At 41.3% G+C, this 24,947-nt stretch overlaps 1 protein-coding gene across 2 annotated transcripts in view; it reads left to right on the top strand.

The window, feature by feature from the left end:
- Positions 1 to 24,947, top strand: part of SLC38A1 (solute carrier family 38 member 1) — a 70,247-nt gene that overhangs the window by 3,572 nt on the left and 41,728 nt on the right. For both annotated transcript variants that reach the window (XM_043563505.1, XM_043563504.1), the window contains exons 2-3: positions 9,583 to 9,675; positions 13,400 to 13,613. In XM_043563505.1, coding sequence (XP_043419440.1) covers positions 13,492 to 13,613 — 122 coding nt within the window. In that variant the 5' untranslated portion in view covers positions 9,583 to 9,675; positions 13,400 to 13,491. The remainder of the gene's footprint in view (positions 1 to 9,582; positions 9,676 to 13,399; positions 13,614 to 24,947) is intronic.

Below are 24,947 nucleotides of genomic sequence, written 5' to 3'. Positions count from 1 at the left end.
TCTGAATTTCTAAAACTCAGTTTGCTTTCCTAATGACTTTGCTTCTAAAAACCTTCAGGGGGTTCTCGGGGCGCCTGGGTGGCTCAGTCGGTTGAGCGTCCGACTTCGGCTCAGGTCACGATCTCGCGGTCCGTGAGTTCGAGCCCCGCGTCGGGCTCTGGGCTGATGGCTCGGAGCCTGGAGCCTGCTTCCGATTCTGTGTCTCCCTCTCTCTCTGCCCCTCCCCCGTTCATTCTCTGTCTCTCTCTGTCTCAAAAATAAATAAAACGTTAAAAAAAAATTAAAAAAAAAAAAAACCTTCAGGGGGTTCCCATTGCCTAAAATCAGTCTCGGTTCCTTAGCTGGACACTCAGGACTCTCCATGATCTGACTCCTTGAATCTTTCCCTCTCTTTCTCTCAGTCCACCAATGCTCTTCCTGTTGCTTTTCTGCTTCAATATCGGTGTTGATTCTGGACTGGAATGCCTACTAAAATCCTATGGATCTGTGAAGGCCTAGCCTAAATACCACTTCTCTGCCCTTTCAAATAAGTGTTCACTGATCATCTCTTAGCATTTCCTTTTACTTTTTACGAAGGATTTATCTTTTACTTCTTGCACTTTTGTCACCCCTGGTGATGGAAGGTAGGGGATGAGGCCAGAGGGTTTGAGTCAGATACGAATTCCAGATCCCAACGTACCCGCCCAGGGATATTGGGCAGCTTGTTTAGCATCTCTAAACTTCAGGGTTTCTGCCTTGTTTTCTGTTTGTTAAATGGGAATGAAGAGAATGACAATGGTGGTGGTAGTGGTACCCATCTCATTGAGTTAGCCTGACGATGTAGTTAAGATAACGGGTATGAAGTGCTTGGCACCATGTTAGTGTTGCGTATGTATTGAATTAAAAGAGATTTTCGGTTTGTCATCTATCAGAGGTGCTGGGAAAGTTGATCAGCAAAGCTCCCCTTACCTCTGAAATTGTGTGCATAGTTAATCATTCAAAATGCTTTTCTCAAAATAATACCTTAATGGAAACTCTGAGAGGGGATGTGGGGGTGGGGGAAGGGTGCGTGTAGAAGTAAGCACTTTCAAAATCACATCATAGACTTCAGAAAAAGACACCTTGGACCACTGACCCTAGACCGAGGCTTTTAAAAACGTTGTTATACTTATTTCTGAAATCGGACCACATTATAGTCACTGACTTTCTAGTGCCCACCTATGTGTTAGGGTTACCTACTGAGAGTGAAGGAATTTGGTGATCAGGAAGGCACTATGTTTTGGGGAAATTTAGCAAGCACCAAGTTCACAATCCAGGAACTCTGCCTCAAGTCAAGTTACAATGTGTCTTTGCCAATTAACTAGCTGGGCACACTTGGGCAAATCATTTAACGTTTTTATGCCTCATTTTCTCATCTCTCCAATGCTAGTAATAGTTTTTGAGCTCCCTGACTCGCAGAGTTGTGAAGATAACAATGAAAATATTGCTGAGGAAACCCTTGAACAAGTTAAAAGATCTATTCAAGATGTCATCCAAGATGACCAGTTATCTGGAGTTAAATGTGCTGCTAATCCACTGCTTTAGGGGATGAGTTAGATTAGTGATTCTCAACTCTGGTTTCATATTAGACCTACTTGGGGTCTTTGAAAAGCTACCAGTGAATGCCTAGATTCCATTTCTAGATCTTTAGATTTAGTTGACCTGGGGTGGAGCCCAGACTTAGGAGCTTTTTAAAAACACCAAGGATGATTCTAATCACAGTGGCTTAGATTTTATTTTATTAATTTTTATTTTTTTTATTTTTTTTATTTTAGAGAGAGAGAATGCATGCGCGAGCAGGGGAGGGACAGAGGGGAGAGAGACAAAATCTTAAGCAGGCTCCATGCTTCTCGCAAGCTTGACTCAAAGCTTGATCCCACGACCCTGGGGTCGTGACCTGAGCCCAAATCAAAGGTCAGATGCTCAACTGACTGAGTTGACTGAGTGGCTTAGATTTTAAAGCAAACAAAACAAAGTCAGAAATCAAATGAAGACCTCCGTATGTTGCTTGATAAAGTCTAAGTAATGCAGAATTGTGAGCTTGACTGACTTTTTCCCTGATTTGACTAACCCAACCAGTTTTGACATCATGGGACCATAGCCTTAGGTTACAATTTACAACCTGAATTTTCCCAGGCACAAAATCCTGTCCAGTGATACAGCCAGGGCCACACATAAAAGATTAAATGTGTGGATCTCAGTTTCCTTGTTTTAGGAGTGATGAAGAAGATTGGAAAAGAAAGAGACAATGGAAAGGAAAAGGAAAGGGATAGGTTCTGACCCAGGTATAGGAGGAAGAGGCTCTGAGCAGGAGAGACAGGACAGAGTGCAGAGAAAAAGTTGTGTTTGATTGATGGGACTCATTTTGTTGAGGTTGTACACTGGTGACTATAAAGCCAAATAAAGTCTGTGAGTACATTTTGTGTGACCTACACTTTCTCTTAAAATTGTTTGGAATTAGTTGTCAGTATTTAAAATTTTTTTTTTTTCAACGTTTATTTATTTTTGGGACAGAGAGAGACAGAGCATGAATGGGGGAGGGGCAGAGAGAGAGGGAGACACAGAATCGGAAGCAGGCTCCAGGCTCTGAGCCATCAGCCCAGAGCCTGACGCGGGGCTCGAACTCACGGACCGCAAGATCGTGACCTGGCTGAAGTCGGACGCTTAACCGACTGCGCCACCCAGGCGCCCCTGTTGTCAGTATTTAAACATCAGATTTTCACTTAAAATCTGCATCTGTTGGAAAAAAAAAAAAGGGAAGATCTGGCTTATTCCCACTGAACTAGATAGGGTACATGTTCTCCGGTTCCTTATGCCAGTCTGTCTTGCCCATTTTCTCGTGGACCTGGGCACTGTTTGCATTTGCAACCCTTGGTATGCATCTGTAGACCTTAGTACTGGCTGCACGTTACACTCTCCTGGAAGCATTTAAAATATCCATGCTTGATCCCACCCTAGACCAATTAAATCAGAAACTGGTGTGTGTTAGGTTATTTAAAAAATAAAAAAAACCTCCCAAGGTGATTCCTCTCTGTCTAGAACTGACAACTTCTAGCCTAAGTCACCTATTCAGAAGATTTGTCCACAAGCCCATTTCTTATCTCTGAAAGTGATCCATTAAGAAACATTATAGAATCATAAATCCAGGGGGTTTTAAAACTGGAGGATATCTTTGAGAGAGCATCAGTTAATGTGATCTTCCTATTTTAAAGTGAGAAAACAGGCCTAGAGGGAAGAAAAACTTGTCCAAGGATTATTATATCATTTGGTATTAGGGTATAGTGTGTTTTTCATTTTCTATTTTCATGTAAAGGCATATTTGTAAATTTTTTTTTCTTTTACAAATTATCCTTTTTACATGTACCACTTTGTGATGCTTTAAAATTCTCCTTATTTCTATTATTTCTTGAGTATTTTTGTTGGGAGCTAGCTGTCATAGCTTAGCTAAGCCTTAATAACAAAGAAAATCCCATCCAGTGTTTTTAGTTCAACCATAATCAAAAATATCATTAGAGCAAAAATATACATGTGCAAAGAAAGAGAATTTTCTCAAAGGCTGAACTATTGCAGGTTGCTTTCAACTCTGTGTTTTTAGGAATTACTTACATCTATGAATTTTCAGTAGATGAGGAAGATTTTTTTAAATGTTTATTTATTTGTTTTAAGAGAGAGAGAGAATACACGTGTGGAGGAAGGGTAGAGAGGGAGAGAGAATCCCAAGCAGGCTCTGTGCTGTCAGCATGGAGTCCACTTGGGGCTTGATCTCCATGACCTGAGCAGAGATCAAGAGTCTGATGTTAACCTACTGAGCCACCCAGGAACCCATTGAGGAAGATTTTTAATTTTGTGGTATACACACTGCTCAGATACATTCGCTGTTCTCATTAAATTAAGTTTCAAGTGGATTTTTCTTAATGTAACATACAGTTTGTCCTCTTAAATCCAGCGTTACAGTTAAATACAGAGACTTCATTGACTTCTGAAGTTTATCAGTATTTTCTGTCTTAGAGAAATCACAGTAGTTTCAAAACATCTGAATGTGGATTAGGTTAATTCCCGGACATCATAGGCTGGGCATTTTGATAACAGACATTTGAAAGAGCATATAGGAACCAGAACAGAAGAGGAATTCTGGGAGCCGTGAGAGCCAGGGTTGGGATACTGTGAACAAGGTAGGATGCACAGGGGTCAACCTGTTATTTTGTTTTCCTGAGAAAGTGTGTTTGTGGGGAGCACTGATACATTATCTGCAGACAGATGATCATAGCTTGCTTTTTAAATTTAGTTATCATTATTATTGTTAACATATTTGCTGCTACCATGTGCTAGGGAGCTGTGAGGTTTATGGTCCCTGCCTCAAGGAGTTGAGATTATAATTAGGAAGGATGATAGAATGCAAGGAGACTATTAAGATATATAAGAATCCTTGTGTAAGCCAATGAGTAATCTATACAAAAGTCCTGAAAGAATTCATCACAGGTAAACAATCTGTCGTGGGTTGGTCATGGGAAAAAGATATCACAGAGAAGGTTGGTTTGAAATTAAAAAGAAAAAAAAAAAGCATGAAAGTCAACAAGCTGGGCTTTGAAAGAAATGTTGTCCTTAAGTAAGCATGGGCTTCACTGGAAGGGGGAAGGAAGCATGTTCAGGGCCAAAGGAATGGTGTGAACAAAGCAGAAGACTGCGTACAACTAGATCCGTGGTGGGGAACGGAAAGTTCAGGAGGAACATCACGGGAGAGAAAATTAAAGATTGTTATGAGCAATCCGTGTTGCATTGTAAGGGTCCAGAGATTAGACTTCATCCTGCAGACATTGGGAAGTTACAGTTGGCAAGAGGGGAAGAGAAGTGGGCCAGAACGTGTGTCTGCAGCAGGGAGAGGGTAGAGTCAGCAGGTAGCACAGAGGCACTGAACTCTGCAAGTTAGGATTGTGGGCGGAGAGGAATGAGGGGCAGAGAGGATGGGGGCACGTATGAAAGAATGTTGATGGGGGCTGGTGACTGATTAGATACTCAGCAGCATTAAAGTAATACCCAGACTCCAAGTCTGAGTGATGAGGAGAGGGAACGTTATCTTTAACAGGAATAGGACAGTTGATGCGTGAGGTCAGTGATGTGTTCAGCTCGGCATGCAGAGTTTGAGGTAATGGCAAACATCCACGTGGAGAAGTCCAGCGGGCAGCTGGAGTCTACAAAGAACTTGTGGAAATTTTTCTGAGCAGGAAGGAGCTTGAGAGATCCACTTTCCCTCCAGCCTTCTCATTTTACAGATGAAGAAACATGTGACATGTTAAGTGACTCGATCATTATCAAGTAGTATTTACAAGGGAGATCCTATTGCGTAATGCAAAGGAATGCTAGTTTTATAAGATGAAAAAGACTGGGGAAAGAAATCGGAAAGATGCCTCTGTGGGATGAAGCCTGACACTATGAGCTTGAAACCTTAAAAAGGAAAGAATTTGGAGCGTGTGCCCGAAGAGCTACCCCTCTTTCCGCATAAGGGAGGAGCGAGGGGGCTGGTAAAGGAGGCTTGGAGGCAGTGCTCCGGAGCATGTTGGTGGAGGTCAGGAAGCAGTGCTCCCTGTCGTGGAAGGAGTTGAGGAAAATGAGGACTGAGACAAGGCCACCTGCCTTGACTAGAAGTCATAGCAGTGGTAGCAAGCATAGTCACAGTAGCCTGTAGGCACCAGGTCAGGTACTGGTGTATGTGCTGCCCATGTGCCCGATAGTGGAATCTCCTTTTTTTTTTTTAATTTTAAGTTTACTTATTTATTTTGAGAGAGACAGTGTGAGCTGGGGAGGGGAAGAGAGAGAGAGAGAGAGAGAGAGAGAGAGAGAGAATGAATCCCAAGTAGGCTCTGCACGCTCAGCACAGAGCCCGATGTGGGCCCCGAACTCATGAAGTCGTGAGATCATGACCTGAGCCTAAACCGAGAGTTGGACGCTCAATTGACTGAGCCACCCAGGCCCCCCCCCCCCCCCCCCCCGCCGATCGTAGAATCTTTATAACGACCTAATGAGGTGGGTATTCTGCGTCTCCCGTCTGCAGATGAAGAAACTGAGGCAAAGAGAAAACCTACTTGCCCAGGGTCCACAGCTCCTAATTGGTAGAGCCAGAATTTGCCACTTGAGTGTGGTTTCAGGGGAGTGATGAAGACAGGAGCAAGTTGTTCAGACTGTTGGCAGTAAAGGGGGTGGGGGTGGTATTTCAAGGTTATAGACAAAGTCACTTCCCAGATATGGAGCTGAGAGTAACTGGCGGAAGTCAGGGAAACCGGTGGAGAGGAAGTGGTGATTCAAAGTGCTGGCATGGCTGAGGCCACTTGCACTTGGTTAACACGTGAGTCTTGAGTAAGAAAGAGAGAAAACATCTACAGTTTGAGATTGCTTACTGGCTCCCAGCCTGTTCACTATCAAAAGGCACTCGTATTATTCCCCATGGTCCAAAGATCACAGGTTTTCAAAGATTCTATCAGTTTTAAGCTTTTCTTTTTTTAAATTTTTAAAAAATATTTATTCATTTTTTAGAGACAAAGAGATACGGAGTGCGAGCAAGGGAAGGGCAGAGAGAGAGGGAGATGCAGAATCCGAAGCAGGCTCCAGGCTCTGAGCTATCAGTACAGAGCCCGACGTGGGCTCGAACCCACAAACCATGAGATCTTGACCTGAGCTGAAGTTGGACGCTTAACCAACTGAGCCACCCAGGCACCCCTTTAAGCTTTTGTTTTAATTGAAATATAATTTATATGAGATACAATATCTAGATCTTAAGGATACCGTTTAATGGGTTTTGACTACAACCTTAATATATGAATTTATTTCCTATTTTTGTTATTCAAAGAAACATAAAATTGCCAGTTAGAATTTAGGATCATCACACCAAGTTAATGCAATCTACTTAAAAGCAAGGATACCTGACATTTAGTCAACCTGTTTGGCATGTTTGAGGCCTTTTGAGATACACAAAAGCAGCTCATGGGTTCGCATTATTACCAGCTAAGAGCCAGGTGATCCAAGGATCCCAGGTGGGTAAACTGGCTCAGGCCCGGGAAGAGACGGCAGGAGGAAGAGGACCATCACTGGCCTGAAGGCCTAACACTCTCTCAAAACTATTGGCCCCGTTATTATAATTGATTCTCAGGAGTTGAACTAGGAAAGGTTTGATGTTATTAGTTTTTCAGAATAATAATAATAAAAAAAACAAGAGGGATTCATAACAATTTTAGAATTAAGTATGTGTGACCAGACATTTAGTGATATTAAGGAATTATTGTTAGTTTTTAGGTTTGATAGTGATCTGTTGGTATTGTTTTATACAAGCATTCTTTTACAAATATGTGCTAAAATATTTTACAGATGATACGATATCAGAATGCTTTAAAATAATTCTATGTGATGGTTGGGGGTAAAACTTCAGTAAGATTGGCCTGACCTGATAATTGTTGAAGTTGGTACATGAAGGTTCATTATTCTATTCTGTCTACTATTCTGTATATGTATTTAGAAGTTCCCATCATAAAAGTTTGAAAGGGGGGAAATAAAAATAAGAATATCAATTAGGGTTTAGTCGCATGTAACAGAGATCTTCCTATGTATGTTAAGTGAAAGAGATTTAATACAGACAACTAAATACCTGTAAGATGGTTAGAAGAGATGGCAGATCGCCTGAGGCTGGGTCTTTAGAAATAATTACCAGAATACCACCACTTAAAAACAGTCTGCTAAGGGAACTGCTACTTGTGCCTCTGTCAGGAAGGCAGGAAACCATGAAGCCAGTTTCTTATTGTCTCAACTGCGTGCTCCAGGAACACATCGCTTGAGCCACATCCAATGATCAGGAATCCATAGCCACACTGTTGGCTCCAGAACTCTCTGCTGCACCTGTTAGAATTGTACCAGCAGAATGGATGCCATCAACTTTCCATCATCTACAGAACTAGACTAGAAAGAAGTAGGAGCAAATATTGAGCAGGATCCACCACAAAGTACATGAGCAATTGAAATTGTATTTATCCCTAAAAATGATTTTGGACATTGTTTAAGTTACAATATATTCTTTGGTTTGGTTTTCTTTCAGTTGGCTTTTACCAAACCTATAAAACTTCTACTACTTAAGAACATGTACCTTGCTCCCTTTACTCTAGGTAGGTTCATCTAAATGGTCACTCAGGGCTGTTCTGTGTACATTTGGCCTGTGTTGTTCCCAGTACAAGCAATGCCTTCCCAACCCCCTGGTCTAAATCCACCTGTTTTTAGACATAGTTCAAGTTCTAACTCTTTGTAAAACCTTAGCAATTTCTCCAGGCAACCATTTATTTTCCTTCCTTCCTTCCTTCCTTCCTTCCTTCCTTCCTTCCTTCCTTCCTTCCCTCCTTCCTTCTTCCTTCCCTCCCTCCCTCCATCCCTCTCTCCTTCCGTCCCTCCCTTCATACCTGTCTCCTTCCCTCCTTCCCTTCCTTCCCAACTTCCCATCTCCCTTCTTCCTTCCTTCCTTCCTTCCTTCCTTCCTTCCTTCCTTCCTTCTTCCTTCTCTCCATCCCTCCTTCCTTTCCTCCCTTCCTTCCTTCCTCCCTTCCTTCCTTCCTTCCTCTCTCCTCTCTTTCTTGCCGCCTTCCTTCCCTCCCACTCTCTAACTCTCCCTTTCCTCCCTTCCTCCCTTCCTCCCTTCCTTCCTTCCTTCCTTCCTTCCTTCCTTCCTTCCTTCCTTCTTCCCTCCTTCCTTCCTTCCTTCTGTACATCGGTATGTCTGTATATCTCTGAAATCTTTCTGGATTTTTTCTTTATTCTGCCCTATAGTTTGGTCTCTATCATGCAGATATTTTATAGTATACTGTCACTTTATATGGGATGGTCTTCCTTGCTTAAACAGGGTCTAAACAGTGTAAGGCCAGACGAGTTTTTCTGTAGATCTTCTCCTTTGATATATAACACTATGAAGAATAGAGAATAAGTTTATGTATTTTATGTTGGTACTATTAGTAAAATGTACCAATAAGCATACCAAGATAATGCTTGCTTAAGAGTACCTCACAAGGTTGTGGTAAAGGATAAAAGATGTTCTGTGCTGAGTAAATTTTAATTTATAAGCTATTATAAAAGTTGAGAGATAGTAATTATGGTTGGGCTAACATCATGATCTTCACACAATGATCCTATTAGGTCTTTTAATTAATTGTATGTGATCTGATAATCGCGTCTGTATTTCAGTGAAACTGTAATTTTTTGCTTCTTGAGCTCAACTTGCACTTCCTGCCTCTGTGCCATTGACCATGTTCTCCTTTACTGAGACGTCTCAGCTCAGGCCCCATCTCTAGTCAGTCACTTGTCTGTCAAGCAGTGTGACTGTCCAGCAGTAAAGGTTGGATGTCAGTTTATGGCACAGTCAAGCAGATAAGCAAGCATTTGCAGTAATGGTGTAGGCCGTGTTTACTTTCTCGACATAACTCAGGGTAGGAGATCATATCTTGTTAAGTGAAAAAATACGTTTTAAAAACTCTGGTACAATTTCCATGTTTGTAAATGTATACCTATTTTTTATTTGTATTCATTCTTTTCATTTCACAGGTATTTATTGAGTGCCTGCTGTATGCCAGGCACTGTATCTATGTGCATAGAAAAGCCCTGGAAGGTCATACTCTCTGTTTGCTGAGATACGAGGTGACTTTTTTCTTTTTACTTGTGTAACAAACATGTATTTTCTAATTTTTCTATAAAGGTTTATATTATTCGTTAATAAGGAAGTAATGTTTTTAAAAAAACATTTCTATTCTCCAAAATGCCTATAATGTAATGCTACATGAAGAAAAGTAGGTTAAAAAGAGTCTAAAATCCCAATGTTAATAAAAGAGAAAGAGGAGGAGAGGGAGCTAGAGAGGGAAAAAGAAAAAGAAGGAAAGGGGAATAAAAAAGAAGAAAAGAAGAGAGGAAACACACCAGTATCTAACAGTGGCCCAATTTTGGATGGTGGGATTTCTTTTTTTTTTTTAATGTTATTTTAAGTTTATTTTTATTTATTTTGAGAGAGAGTTAGAGGGCAAGGCGAGGGGCAGAGAGGGATATAGAGAGCAGAGGAGGGGCAGAGAGAGATCAGCACAGAGGGGCTTGAACTCACAAGCCTGTGAGATCATGACCTGAGCCGAAATCAAGAGTTGGATGTTTGACCCACTGAGTCACTCAGGCTCCCCCGCAGGTGGGATTTCTTTTGCAAGTTCTGTTCTAAAGATTATACAGTGAGTATGTATTAGTTTTAGAATCAGAAAAAGAAAAAATTCTTTTTCAAGAGGCAGTCCAAATGTGACTTTTCTACAAAGCTGCCTCAGATCCCTGAATTTGACCTTTTTCAACCTTTTAAATTCCTTAATCATCTAGCCTCAATAAATAAACTGAATAGAGAGTAATTTCTAAATGTGACCTCAGCCTTGGTGAGAGGTGTCACTAACTTTGTTAATTTACCCCATTTTCCAGTTTTCATTTTCAAGAACAAGTTAGATTTCAGATAGGTTATTTCATAACAATAAAAATTTATTCTAAAAAAAAAAAAGAAAGAAAGGAGATTAAGACACAGACAACACACAGACAGTGGGAAGACCACGTGAGGACACAGAGAGAAGGCAGCTGGCCAGAAGCCGTGGACAAAGGCCTCAGGAGAAACCAAACTTGCTGACACCTTAATCTTGGACTTCTGGTCTCCAGAACTGTGAAAAAATATTTTCTCTTTAAGCCAAAGGGGGAGGGGGGGGGGAATTAATTCTGTGTGATTAACTTTGTACTGGGATTTGCCTAATACATATTTTCATGGCCAGGACTTCCTCTCGTCTTTTTATTCTTTTGCTTTTATGCCCATTTATTAAATGATTTGTATACACACATGCACACACACACACACACACACACACACATATATATTGATATGAAAGTTGAAATTCAAACAGGAGACTTTAGATCTATTATCAGTCGATCTTTCCTGTCCCCAGAAAATTTTTGTCCAGTGTCCTATTTTCTACCAATTTGGAGAGAGAAAAGGACTCAACCCAAATTGGAAACGCCATCCAGTGAATCAACTTTCTACCAGCCCTGTAGTGTCACTTCAGTATCTGAATCGGTATCACTTCATGTCACTTCAGACTCTGAGGAAGTTGCACAGGAGACAGCTAGTGTGGCAAGACTCCTGGGAAGTGCCCAGTCTAGCCCATCCGTGCAGCTTTCATTAAGGCGGTCAGCAAGTAAGAGCACATGTTAACGCACTTCAGCTTTTATGAAGTAAAGGCAGTTGTAAACATTGCTGCTGTGTGAAGGCACAGAAAACAGAGAGGCCCTGTTGCTAGCTGGCTAGAAGAATCAGCCCTGAGCTGCCAGGTTTGCCTTAGCCCAGGAGACATGGCACTCAACTCTCCCTGTCCTGGCTTCCTGTTTTCCAGGAGAGGCCCTGCCCTGCAGGCAGGTGAGGCTCTCAAAACATGAGGCATTAGGAAATGTTTTTTTCCTTTTTTTTTTTTTTTTTTTTTTTTGAAGCCTAGCTTCCCCAGTCTCACTGCTAGTGGGCAGTGAGAGTGTCTTCACAAGCAGAGGACAAAGATGTCCCCCTCTCTCTGGGGGCGTGGGAGGAAGCTCCAGGCCCCCACTCCGGGGTCCATTTACCCTGGCCCCATGGATCCCCATCCATGCCTGGTGTCTAAGTTTCTCCCGATCCTTTTGGGGGTCCAGGCTCAAGAGGACAGGTACAAAGGGGAACAGAAGGTCCCCAGCACTGGGGGAATCTCCCTGCTGGAAGTTGTAAAGGATTCTGGAGCCAGGAAAGTTTCATTCTAGATGTGAGTCTGCATGAACAAACGGGAATACTGTGTGGCCTGGTTGTGGGAAAGAGAAGAAGAAAATTTCTAAAAAAGGTATCATTCTAAGGTACTTTCTATGGGTCCTGAAAATTTTATCAATTCGCAAAATGCTTCTTGGGATGTACTAGGATGCTTAGCTGGGCACATTAGAGTTTTGACCCTTTATTTTTTTTAAGTTTATTTACTTATTTTGAGAGAGAGTATGTGTGTGAGTGGGGAGGGGCAGAGAGAGAGAGGGAGAGACAGAGAATCCCAAGCAGGCTCCACATTGTCAACGCAGAGCCGGATGCAGGGCTCAAACCCACAAACCGCAAGATCATGACCTGAGCCCAAATCAAGAGCCAGACGCTGAACCAACTGAGCCACCTAGGAGCCCCTAGAGTTTTGACTCTTAACTAGGCTACCGTCATCTTACAGGTTTCAGGATCAGACAGAATGTCATCCAAAAGGGTTTACCATTGGAGGTAAAAAGAAGAACAAACTTATTGGCATTCTGCTTCATTCCATGGTCTCTATCCCCTCACTGGGATGATCCTGCTGAGGCTCCTCTATGTGCATAGACCTGGGTTTTTAGGTTGCGTTTCTTTTTTTTATTTTTTTAACGTTTATTTATTTATTTTGAGAGAGAGAGTGAACGAGGGAGGGGCAGAGAGAGAGGGAGAGAGAGAATCCTAAGCATAGAGCCCAACACAGGGCTTGACTCCATGGACCACGAGATCATGACCTGAGCTGAAATCAAGAGTCGGCTGCATAACCGACTGAGCCACCCAGGCACTCTGCCATCTGCTTCTTAATTTGTGATGTTGTGTGTCTGAAACTTTTTTCCTTCTTCTACACCATTGAAATGTAAGTTCTGCTCATCCATGTGGGGGAGAATATGAACTCTGCAAGTCTTTTGTTTCTGGAGAGGAAATATAGTTTTAGGTGGATTAACCTAAATCCCCAGAGTATGAGTTTTTAATTCCCTAATTCCCTGACATGGAGTGATTTCATTGAAGAGATTGATTTAATCTCTTGCAGTTGATGGATAAAGTGTTTGCTAAATTTCAAAACACAGATTTGTCCTTTGCTGCTTGACCTCCAGGTTGGGTAGTTGATCCCTCATGATGCCATTTATTGAGGATCTGCATTGTTATTAAACTGGGATTGCTAAATCAGAGGTGCTTTTGTGTCTTTGTCGTCTGCACCCACGATGTGTGTGCCCTGTGATCAGATGCACTAAAATAACTGAGTCGCTTTCATCTTAAACACACTGTTTCATAAAAGGGCATCGGTATTGCCTGCAGCTGACATGGTGTTCCTATAAACGTGAACACAAAGATTACAGCACATGATTCCCTCTGTAGTTGAGATGGAGAGAGATTTATGACAGGCATAAAATTTAGAGATAAGCCTCTATAACTAGATGTACAAAGATTGCTTTAATGCATTAGATAGCAAAATGTGTTAAATGATCGGTAAACTTTTTTTTTTTTTTGCTTGTAATAGTTTATCTTTAATCAGTGGTGGTATTCATATGTTTAATAATGTTTTCTTGTGTTGTATTTTAGGGGTGTCAAGCTTCTATTTTTGCTGCTATCCCTTTGTAATACACTCAGAGCAGAATTTGGACTAATTTTTTGACCACAGATACTTTCTAAACATGATGCATTTCAAAAGTGGACTCGAATTAACAGAGTTGCAAAACATGACGGTGCCTGAAGATGATAACATTAGCAACGATTCCAATGACTTCACTGAAGTAGAAAATGGTCAGATAAATAGGTGAGTATTTTTCCACTAACACTTTCTATCCAATGAAAGAAATGTCTCTAAAATATTATTCTGGTTTTCAGTTTTTCCCTTGAATTATTCATTACTAAAGTTATGCTCCATTTGAAAATCTAATCTGAATTTCTTATGTGACATCTGTTGGGCACAGTATGCAATAGCAGATGAAACAAATAGGAAAGTAATTTATTCATCCTTTCAATTGAGTCTAATAAAAAAATGTCAATACACTGGACCCCAACCAGCCCTAACTTTTCAAAGCTCTGTGCTTGTGAATTAGACAGACTACTGGAATTTCGCTGCATCCCGTATCTGAGTGTGTAACACTCTCGTCTGCCCTCACCCACATACTAATCAACAATGGTCCACGTCTTATTTGCCAATGTTCCCATTTTAAAACTGCAAACACATTATTGCAAGCATCATTTATGACACAGCTTTTAAATAATAATAACAATGGGTTAGCCCCAGTGGCTCTCTGAGAAAATGTAGTTGAGAATTAGTACATGAAACAGAAAGAAAACAGAGCACGAGTGAGAGAAAGTAGGGAGGCAGATGGGAAGAGTCTGCCCTCAGAGTTCTCGGCCCCAGTTGTGACCTCAGCATATCCTTGCAGCTCTCGGGTCCTATGTTTCTTAAGTTAGAAGAGTAGGACCAGTGTCTTTTTTCTTTTTGGTTTGTTTATTTATTTATTTATTTTGAGAGAGAGAGAGAGAGTGCAAGCAGTATAGGGGCAGAGAAAGAAGAGAGAATCTGTCAGCACAGGGCCTGACATAGGGCTCTAACCCATGAACTGTGAGATCATGACCTGAGCTGAGTGCAGACGCTTAACCAGCTGAACCACCCAGGTGTCCCAGGACCAGTGTCTTTTTAAAAAAAATGATCTGAGGCATTCTCTGACATACTGATTTTATAGCCAGCATATGTAGATCCCTTAGCAGGACGCTCTCCAGCTTGAGGCTCAGTGTTGTGGTTTGCTTGAAGAATGCAGCCCTCCTAAAAGACCAGGGGAAGAGAGCAGAGTAGACACGACCCCTTATTAGAACACCACCGATCTACACATTTGGGGGGTGGGTGGTCAGAAGGAAATTGGGATCACCACCGATCTATACATTTGGGGGGGTGGTCAGAAGGAAATTGGGATTGAGGAAAATGAAAACATGTCAGCTCACCAGGCATCTTTGTGGAAAGTGTTTCTGGAAATCTGCTCTGTGTTCTGATACGGTGTACAGTTGGAAGTCCAGCAAAGGACTCAGCTGCCATCATTTACAAGTCAGAAATTCCGACCCTGCCTCATCTCCCTTTATCCCTTCCTTAAATGTTCTTAGAGGTTAAGTCTGCAACCCAGACACTTCCTCGTTATTATCCAAGTTCACTGTGTTATGATGTTTCTTATTGTTGGATGCAAATTTGCTTCTTGCACCTCTTCTGAGTAATTGTCAATAATAATTACCATTTCTTGAGCGCCAGGTGTTTTTACATATATTGCCATTTTTCCTTATAACATCATGCAATGCATTCTTTTGCAAGTAAGGATGGTTTAAAAATGCGTTTTACAAATAAGGAAACTCAGGCTCCGAGAAATAAAGTAACTTGCCCAAGGGCACACGCAGGACTGTGAGAAATCCCTGTCGTTCTGCTCCTCTCCTGCCGCCTCTGACTATAATGCTGGGGCATTAATGAAAAAGATCGTCTTTACTGGTTTTATTTAACTCTACCAGTGCTATTTTAAGCTCTGTATACCTGGAGCGTCCCGCAGTCACTGCTGACCTCCACTTAATGGTGCATGGGATTCTAACCATTTCACAACTAGGACACTTTGGTTTGATAATGAAGCTTCATTCCCAAAGCAGTGCAAACCTGGAGGACCTTCAAGTGAGTCATTGATAATATTCAGTTTAGAATCTGAGCCAGATCTTTAAATGTTGTACTTACTAAACTGAAAATACTAAGTTTTTGAGGAGGTTACAGCTTGCAGTGACTGGAAATATCCATTCTCGCCTGTGGCTTGGGCACCTTGCCTGGGTGAGCTCACTTCCTCACAGGCTGTGACTCAGGCAGTAAGCAGCTACAGCGGGAGAGCTGGCTGGTGCTGACCGCTTGCTTTGTGGAATTTGGTTCCGCTGCTGCAAATACAGTGTGAGGCATTTCTTTCTTTAATATCCTCTCTTTCACTGACACAGTTCATGAATCTTGCTTCATTCCTGGCTCTAGGACAATTCAAATTAAAAACAGGATATGACAACGAGAAGCCAAAAAAAAAAAAAAAGGCAAATTAAAAACAAAAAAACAAAAAAGACACCCATCATGATTCCTGCAAAAGCTGTACCTAAATACCTTTCACACTTCTTGTGGCTTTTTCACATTGGTGAGAGGAAAGTAGGCTCAATTATATGAATCTAAGAGAGCCAACTCCCAAAGGAGTGAGTTTTTAGGTCACACTGCCTCTTTTTAGGAAGCTAGAGAGAATGTTGAAAACAAATGTTGGTCTCTCCTTACCTGGCATGTAACTGGTAACTTTGCCCAGAAACTCCCCACTAGGATACTATGAGAATCATCTTTTTTGGGGCACCTGGTGGCTCAGTTGGTTAAGCATCCAACTCTTGGTTTTGGCACAGGTCATGATCTCATGGTTTCATGAGTTCAAGCCCTGCATCAGGCCCTGCATTGGCATTGAAGAGCCTGCTTGGGATTCTCTGTCTCCTCCCTCTCTCTGCGCCTCCCCAGCTAGCACTGTCTTTGTCTCTCTCAAAAAATAAAAAAAATAAACTTAAAAAAAAAAAAGACTAGTCTTTTTAAGTTTAGTTAAAAATAGAGTAGAGCCATTTTGGTATTAGGACACCTGCCCTTATTCCAGTTCATTTGTTTTCTTTCATGCCCTAATTTTGGGGTTGTAGTCATAGAAAACTATACCTGAAACAGCAAATCCTTTCAAAATGTCCACTAGACCAGTAGTGGTGATATTTTAACGTGCGTATGAAACACCTGGAAACCTTGTTAAAATGCAGATTCTGGTTCAGGAAGTCTGGGATGGGTCCTGACATTCTAATTTCCAGCTAGCTCCCAGGTGATGCCTGTATTGTTGATCCATGGACTACACTTTAGTAGTAGCAAGCTCTAAACTTTCTAGGTGTAAGCTTAAGAGAAAGAGCCATCTTAATCATCTTTCTATTTCTTATACCTTGTAATGGTATGATATGGTATGATAATAGTGCCTGGTACAGGGTGGATGTTACAAAATATCTGTTAAATGAGAGAGAGACAGACAAAGACACACACACACACACACACACACACACACACACACACAGAACAGTTAGTGCATGGTTTGGATTTAGACTTGTATTGAATCCTGGCTCCATCAATAGATGTTGTGTGGTCTGGTGCTTCGAACCTTAGTGCCATCCCTGTGGGACAGGGATAATAATAATACCTTACCTCATGGGATCGCTGGGGAATATTAAATGCAATACTGTTATACTGTTTGTAGGTTAAAATTCAGGCTCTGCATTCAGCCAGCTCATATTCAAATCCTGGCTCAAGAGTTTTAGTTGTTAGCAATGTGACTTCGGTCAAGTTACTTAATTTCTATAAAATGGAGCTAATAATAGTACTAGCCCGTGTAATTATTGTGAAAACAGATGAGAAAACCCATGTAAAATACTTGGCAGTGTCCGGCAATAGTAAGCCTTTTAGTATGAGAAAAGTATGTATCAATAACAGTGCAACCCTCTTTCTTTGGTAAGCATGTCTGCCTTCTCCACCCCAAGGAATAATAGCATTGCTTAAGGTTTTGCATGGTGGCCGGTTATTGTTACCTTAAAGCTGTTGAAATGTTAAAGTTGTCGAAATATTAGTAGATTATTCTGTGTCCATGCACATATTCATGTATTTTAATATCTATCTACTGCTGTTCTCATCTCGATGTAGAGTTAGTGTTGTTACGACCCTAGAAGCATCTAACAAAATTTGAGTGTCTTAACTAAGATTTTTCTTAAAAGAATCTGGGACAACTCTTGTCACTATGCCCTGTACTAGCCTTTGTTTTGGTCCCTCTTTGTCTTTCAGAATTTATGTACTAAATATGTATCACTTGGAAGGACCCTTGAAAATTTAATTATCTTGTCTAAACCTTAGGGAAGGAGATTCCATAACTTCCTGAATTCAGTTTTCATGTCAGAAAATTCTTTCCTTTCTTTAATGGATCCTGTTCCAGTTAAAGTCTCCTTCCCCTCCTTTTTTTCTCTTTTCAGTAGAGTTTACCCATCAAGTAAGGCTTTGTTTACTTCTCAGTCTTCTCTTTATTTATTTTTAATTTTTCATTAATTTATTTTTTAATTCCAGTATAGTTAACATACAGTGTAATATTAGTTTCAGGTATGCAATATAGTGATTCAACGATTGTATACATTTTGTACATTACTCCATGCTCATCACAGTATGTGCACTCTTTGATCCCAGTCCCCTATTTCCCCTATCCCTCCACCCACCTGCCCTCTGGTAACCATCAGTTTGTTCTTTATAGTTAAGAGTCTGTTTTTTGTCTCTTTTTTTCTTTATTCATTTGTTTTGTTACTTAAATTCCACATATGAGTGAAATCATGGTATTTGTCTTTCAGTGACTGACATTGTACTTAGCATAATACCCTCTAGGTCCATTCATGTTGTGAATGGCAAGATTTCATTCTTTTTTGTGGCTGAGAAATATTCCATTGTAGATATATACCACATTTTCTTTATCCATTCATCTGTGAATGGATACTGGGGTGGCTTCCATAATTTGGCTATTATAAATAATGCTGCAATAAATATAGAGGCGCATGTATCTTTTCAAATTAGTGTTTTCATATTCTTGGGGTAAATACCTGGTAGTGGAATTACTGGATCATATGGTATTTCTATCTTTAACTTTTTGAGGAACTTCTGTACTGTTTCCCACAGTGGCTGCACCAGCTTGCATTCCCACCAACAGTACAAAAGGGTTCCTTTGTTTTTTTTTTTTTAATTTTTTTTTCAATGTTTTTTATTTTTATTTTTGGGACAGAGAGAGACAGAGCATGAACGGGGGAGGGGCAGAGAGAGAGGGAGACACAGAATCCGAAACAGGCTCCAGGCTCTGAGCCATCAGCCCAGAGCCCGACACGGGGCTCGAACTCACGGACCGCGAGATCGTGACCTGGCTGAAGTCGGACACCTAACCGACTGCGCCACCCAGGCGCCCCAGGGTTCCTTTGTTTTCACATCTTCACCAACACTTATTGTTTCTTGTGTTTTTTAATTTAAGCCATTCTGACAAGTGTGGAGTGATATCTGATTGGGGTTTTGATTTGCATTTCCCTGATGATGAGTGATGTTGATCATCTTTCCATGTATTGTTGACCATCTGTATCAGTCTTCTCTTGAAATGCCTTCCTGTGTCTTTCATTCTTTCATGTTTTCCAGTCTCTTTGTTACCTGCTTCTTTGCTCTTGTTCTTTTTTCCTTTTCCTTTTTAATAGATTGTTAACATTTCAGGGAAGGAACTCACAAAGGTCATTTAAGTTCAACCACTCATCCCTTTTGTGTGACGAATCTTCAAATGAAACACTATAATCTAGTAAGAACCTGATTGGTGGAGATTACAATAGGAAGATTTTCTTCTTGTTGTACAACCCATCCTTAACTGGATTGTTGTTGTTGCTGATTTATTTTTGGTTTTAAATAACTGTTCTATGTTTCTCTCCTCCTTTCACACTACCTCAGTATAATGCCTACATCCTCTTTAAGGCTTTGTCTATTGAAGGTCACCACGACAGACACTGTAGGTTTTTGTTTTGTTTTGTTTTGTTTGCAGAACAATTGGCTACCTAAGAGTTGGTTGAATTCTGCTTTGTGGGTACAGACCGACCCTGTGGAAACTCTTTTTTTAATAATACCTTTATAATCTGAGACCACATGTCAAAGGCACCCTTGCCCATAGCCCATTTTTAAGTCAGTAAATAGAAATTTTATTTCAGTTTCTTTGCCAGAGGTCAGTGCTTTTTAACACACAATTGCATTTTTTAAATGGTGAGATAACAGAAACTTGTGATAAGCTGCATGACCTAGTTATTTTGAATAGACTTTTCCATTACAAAAAGGGTTGGCTTTATTTGTTTTTAGAAAATAGTTTACAGAAATACAAAGATATAAAGAGATATAAAGAGGAGAACATTTTGGAACAACACAAAGAGAATAAAGAGGCGTTCTTTCAGTACTTCATTCTTACTGAGCTAGATTTCCCTGCAGCCTAAGCTACTCCATAATTCCTAAAAAGAAGATGCATATTTGGTTTGTGGAGGGTCTTCTGAGTTGCTACTGCATGGGCAGGTACATTTGGAAGGAGAGGGAGTGAGGACACCACATAACCGCTCGGGATGCAAAGTGACCTCATGGCTCAGTCTGTGCCACAGAAAAATAGTAAATAGGTCAGAGCCAGAAAACTCCATTCAGACCAGAGTATAAGAAGACTCATGGAAGATGAGGGCTTTGAACTGGGAGGACAGGGGTGCCTGGGTGGCTCAGTCAGTTAAGTGTCCAGCTCTTGATTTCGGCTCAGGTCATGATATCAAGGTTCTTGAGTTTGAGCCCTGCATCAGTCTCCGTGCTATCAGTGCAGAGCCTGCTTGGGATTCTGTCTCTGTCTCTCTCTCTCTGCCCCTCCTGCAGTCTCTCTCTCTCTCTGTCTCTCAAAATAAATAAATAAATAAACGTTTTAAAATCTTAAAAAAAGAAAAAAAAAAAACGCATTTTGAACAGGCAGAACTGCCCTGGCTGAGAGGAGGGTCTCCTGAAGAGAGAGTGGATTCCGACTATAGTTGACCCTCGAACAACACAGGTTTGAACTGCATGGGTCCAATTTTTTTAGCAAATACAGTACAGTACTGGCAATAATTTTTTTTTATTTTTTTAGAAGTTTTTATTTGTTTTTGAGAGAAAGAGAGAGAGAGCAGGGGAGGGGCAGAGAGAGAGGGACAGAGAGAGAATCCCAAGCAGGCTCTACACTGTCAGTGCAGAGCCTGATGCAGGGCTCAAACTCACAAACTATGAGATCATGACCTGAGCCAAAGCCACGAGTCGGGACGCTTAACTGACTGAGCCACCCAGACACCTCCGGAAATAATTTTCTTAATACAGTTTTCTTTTCTCTAGCTCACTTCAGTGTAAGAATACAGTATATAATACATGTAACATACAAAGTATGTGTAATCAATTGTTTGTGTTATCGGTAATTCTTCCAGTAGGCTATTACTAGTTAAGTGTTGGGGGAGTCAAAAGTGATACGTGGATTTCTGTTGCAGACTATGAGTCTGGAGTGCCCTCTTGTCCAGAAAGAGAGCAAATGCAGAATTGAATACAAGAGAGGCTAATGTCAGGGAGGAGACAAGAGCCCCAAACAGGTGTTTTGTCTCCGTATTTATTGAGCTCACAGGATATTACCCACATGGTGAGCATGAAGAAAACCAGATATTACACACGTGAGCATGGAGAAAACAGTCAGACAGTAATCATTAACTTATGTGTGTAAGAAGCAAAGGGTCTGGGGGGCAAGTGGAGTTTGTGATCAAAGCACAATAGTATATTGGCATCAGATGGAAAGTAATTTCCTGCAAGTGATATAACAAGTCTCACTCGTGATCCCATTATAATATCTTGCTAGCTAACCTTGGGTGCTTTCGCCCCATGGTGGCGGCTTTCTGTCCTAAACTTCTAACCCATTTATGTAAGCAAAACCTGTTTCCCCACAGATTTCCAACTGCACAGGAGGTCAGCATTCTTAACTCCTGTGTTGTTCAAGGGTCAACTGTACTTGTTTTTCAGAGTTTTCAGTCTCTGTTCTCAAAATGCACTGGTCTTGTCTCAGGCCTCACCCCTCTTGGGAAGATCATTTTGAGAAGCAGGGGGAGCTAAGATTGGGACATTGAGACAAAATTAAATTAAGCAGTACAGGGAATCTGTACTTGAAGCTTTTTCAGTGGGGGAGCCAGTGAAGATTTTTGGGAAAACCTATTAAGCCTAACCTCCGCAGAAAGTAGACTGGAAGAGGCAGAATCAGGGAGACACTTGATACACAGTGTTTTCTAATGTGCTTCTTAATGGTTACTTGCTACTGTATGTCAGTTTATCATACTCCCTCTGTAGAAGTTCCGTAAGAAAGACCCAGCAATCATGCAGGGACTTTATTCTTTATCCTTTTATGTTGCACAATGTTTGACCCTACTGAAGGCCCCTGGTGTCAAGGTGTCTGTGGCCCATCCCCTGCCCACCAGTCCTCTGCCACCAGCTCTGAGTGCCGCCAGGCTAGGAACTTAGGTCTGCTGTCACAGGTGTTTTATCGGTGTTTGGTTTGGTTTCTTTGAAAATGTTGGGGTTTTTCTTTTGACTTAAAAATAATAGAAATTCTTGGGGACACCTGGGTGGCTCAGTCAGTTAAGCATCCGACTCTATTTCAGCTCAGGTCATGATCTCATGGTTTGTGGGTTCAAGCCCTGCATTGGGTTCTGTGCTGATGGCACGGAGCCTGCTTGGGATTCTCTCTCTCTCTCTCTCTCTCTCTCTCTCTCTCTCTCTCTCTGTCCCTCCCCTGCTTGTGTGTTCCTTGTGCACACGCGCTCTCTCTCTCTCTCTCTCAAAATAAATAAGTAAACATTAAAAAAACAATGGAAATTCTATATGGAAAACAGGTCCCTCCACAAGAAAGGCAAATGAGGGAGCTTCTAGATGAAGATTTGGTTAGAATTGAGTTATTAAAATTAACCTGATTAAATAGAGCCTTTTACTTAATAGCAACGCTAAATAGGAGTCCATTTCACCCTGGCAAGTCCAGCACCCACTTTCTTTGGGCTGCCCGTGTGAAAAGGAAGACACCTTTCCCTTGCCCCTCTTCAGCCAGATCTGTAAACCTCAGTTCTGTGTAAAGTTTTAAAATGTTAAGGGCAAAAGAAGGGCCACACCAATCATTAATAACAATGCTATCCAGCTGCCAGATTGGTCTCCAAAGATACTTTCATTATGTCATTCTCTTGCTAAGAGCCTGCAATACTATTTCTTAGGCGTCTGCCTTTAAGTTTCCTCTGGCTAGTCCCACCCAATAGAAGAAGCGTTTCCTTCTCTGGATTCCTGATCTCATCTCAGGTTTGCACAGTCAAACCTATTCTGGTTTTAGTGGCACAGTTTCTCCTGAGTTTCAGGAGACCGAGGTTTCCTTCTACCTCCTTTCGCTCTCTCACGGTAACTGGACAGGTTGTAGACACAGGCAGATGCTGAAGGGAATAAGCCAGAGATTGTGCTGCTTATATGAGGTGATGGTCCCAGAGGAAGTTCATAGTATGTATATTGCTTGTCTTTAGTTTGTCAGGGCAAAATGAAGCAAACTTGGAGAAGTAATGCCAGGGAGAAGCCAGACCTCTTAGATTAAAGATGAAAAAGGTAGGTAGCTATAGTAAACCAACATTGATGATATCTGTCTTTCATTTAAAAATGTTTTATTGTGAAATACCACATCATTCAAAACAGCTTATGAAAATCTAGTGTACGGTTTAAAGATACCTGCTTGAAAATAGTCCAGTTCAAGCGGCTTCATGTTTATTAGTGAAAAAATTCACTGTGACTAGTTCTTGCTGAGACCGGACAATGACATTTTCAGAAGAGCCTAAAATCATCCCTAACGTGTTTTACTAATACATACAACAGTGTACCTATGAATGGCCCTTTCTTTGACAATAATAACATTTGTTTTCTTAATGGGGAATTTTCTTTTTTAATTAGAAATTTAGGCCATAAAGTTCTCATATTAACCCGGAATATATTTGATGATTCTTAGAGCTTTCTGAATTCCTGCTTCAATTTTTTAAAACATACTTTTTAAAATTTTATTTATTAATTTTTTAAAGTTTTATTTATTTATTTATTTACTTTTTAACGTTTATTTATTTTTGAGACAGAGAGAGACAGAGCATGAGTGGGGGAGGGTCAGAGAGAGAGAGGGAGACACAGAATCTGAAACAGGCTCCAGTCTCTGCACTGTCAGCACAGAGCCCAACACGGGGCTCGAACTCACGGACCGCGAGATCATGACCTGAGTTGAAGTCGGCCGCTTAACCGACTGAGCCACCCAGGCGCCCCTCTTTTTTTTTTTTTTTTTTTAACGTTTATTTATTTTTGAGACAGAGAGAGAGAGAGCATGAGTGGGGGAGGGTCAAGTTTTTTTTTTTTTTATTTTTAAGAGAGAGACAGAGCATGAGCAGGGAAGGGGCAGAGAGAGAGACACACAGAATCTGAAGCAGGCTCCAGGCTCTGAGCTATCAGCACAGAGCCTGACGTGGGGCTTGAACCCTCGGACTGCCAGGTCATGACCTGAGCCAAAGTCAGACGCTTAACCGACTGAGTCCCATAGGCGCCCCTATTTTTATTTTTATTTTTAATGTTTTTATGTATTTTGAGAGAGAGTGTGTGTGTGCGAGTGGGGGAGGGGTAGAGAGAGGGAGAGAGAGAATCCCAAGCAGGCTGTTAGCTAGGAGCCCAACACAAGGCTTGAACTCACAAACCTTGAGATCATGCCCTGAGCCAAAATCAAGAGTCAGACACTTAACCAACTGAATCACCCAGGTGCCGCTCCAGTATTCTTTTAAATGCCAGCTTTATAGGGCATCTGGGTGGCTGTTGGTTAGCATCTGACTCATGGTCTCATGGTTTGTGAGTTCGAACCCCACATCAGGCTCTCTGCTGTCAGTGCAGAGCCCACTTTGGACCCTCTGTCTCCCTCTCCCTCTCTCTCTCTCTGTCTCTGCCCCTCCCCCACTCTCAAAAATAATCATTAAAAAAAATAAATGCCAGCTTTATAGTATCCTTGACATTACCTAATTTTCAGTTAGAGAAAAATCTACATAAAAGTTAGCTTGTATTGTGTATTGTCATTTATTAGTATTGAATGATTCGAATCTGAATGATTCGAGATTATAGTTCTTTTTGATTTAGGGTTGTCTTTCATTTCATCTCAGGATGAGCACCTGCTGTTAATAGTGTTTTGTACTAAGTACAGTGAGGGGTATAAAAACAAATGAGGTGGGGCCCCTGGGTGGCTCAGTCAGTTGAGCGTCCGACTTCGGCTCAGGTCATGGTCTCGTGGTCTGTGAGTTCAAGTCCCTTGTTGGGCTCTGTGCTGACAGCTCAGAGCCTGGAGCCTGCTTCGGATTCTGTGTCTCCCTCTCTCTCTGCCCCTCCCCTGCTCATGCTCTGTCTCTGTGTCAAAAATAAATAAACATTAAAAAAAAATTTTTAAACAAATGAGGCAAAGTATCTGCCCTTGGG

Source organism: Prionailurus bengalensis, chromosome B4 (genome assembly GCF_016509475.1).
Source record: "Prionailurus bengalensis isolate Pbe53 chromosome B4, Fcat_Pben_1.1_paternal_pri, whole genome shotgun sequence".
NCBI classification, from domain to species: Eukaryota; Metazoa; Chordata; class Mammalia; order Carnivora; family Felidae; genus Prionailurus; species Prionailurus bengalensis.
Note: the sequence above shows the minus strand (reverse complement) of the source record. Positions and strands in the feature narration are given on the sequence as shown.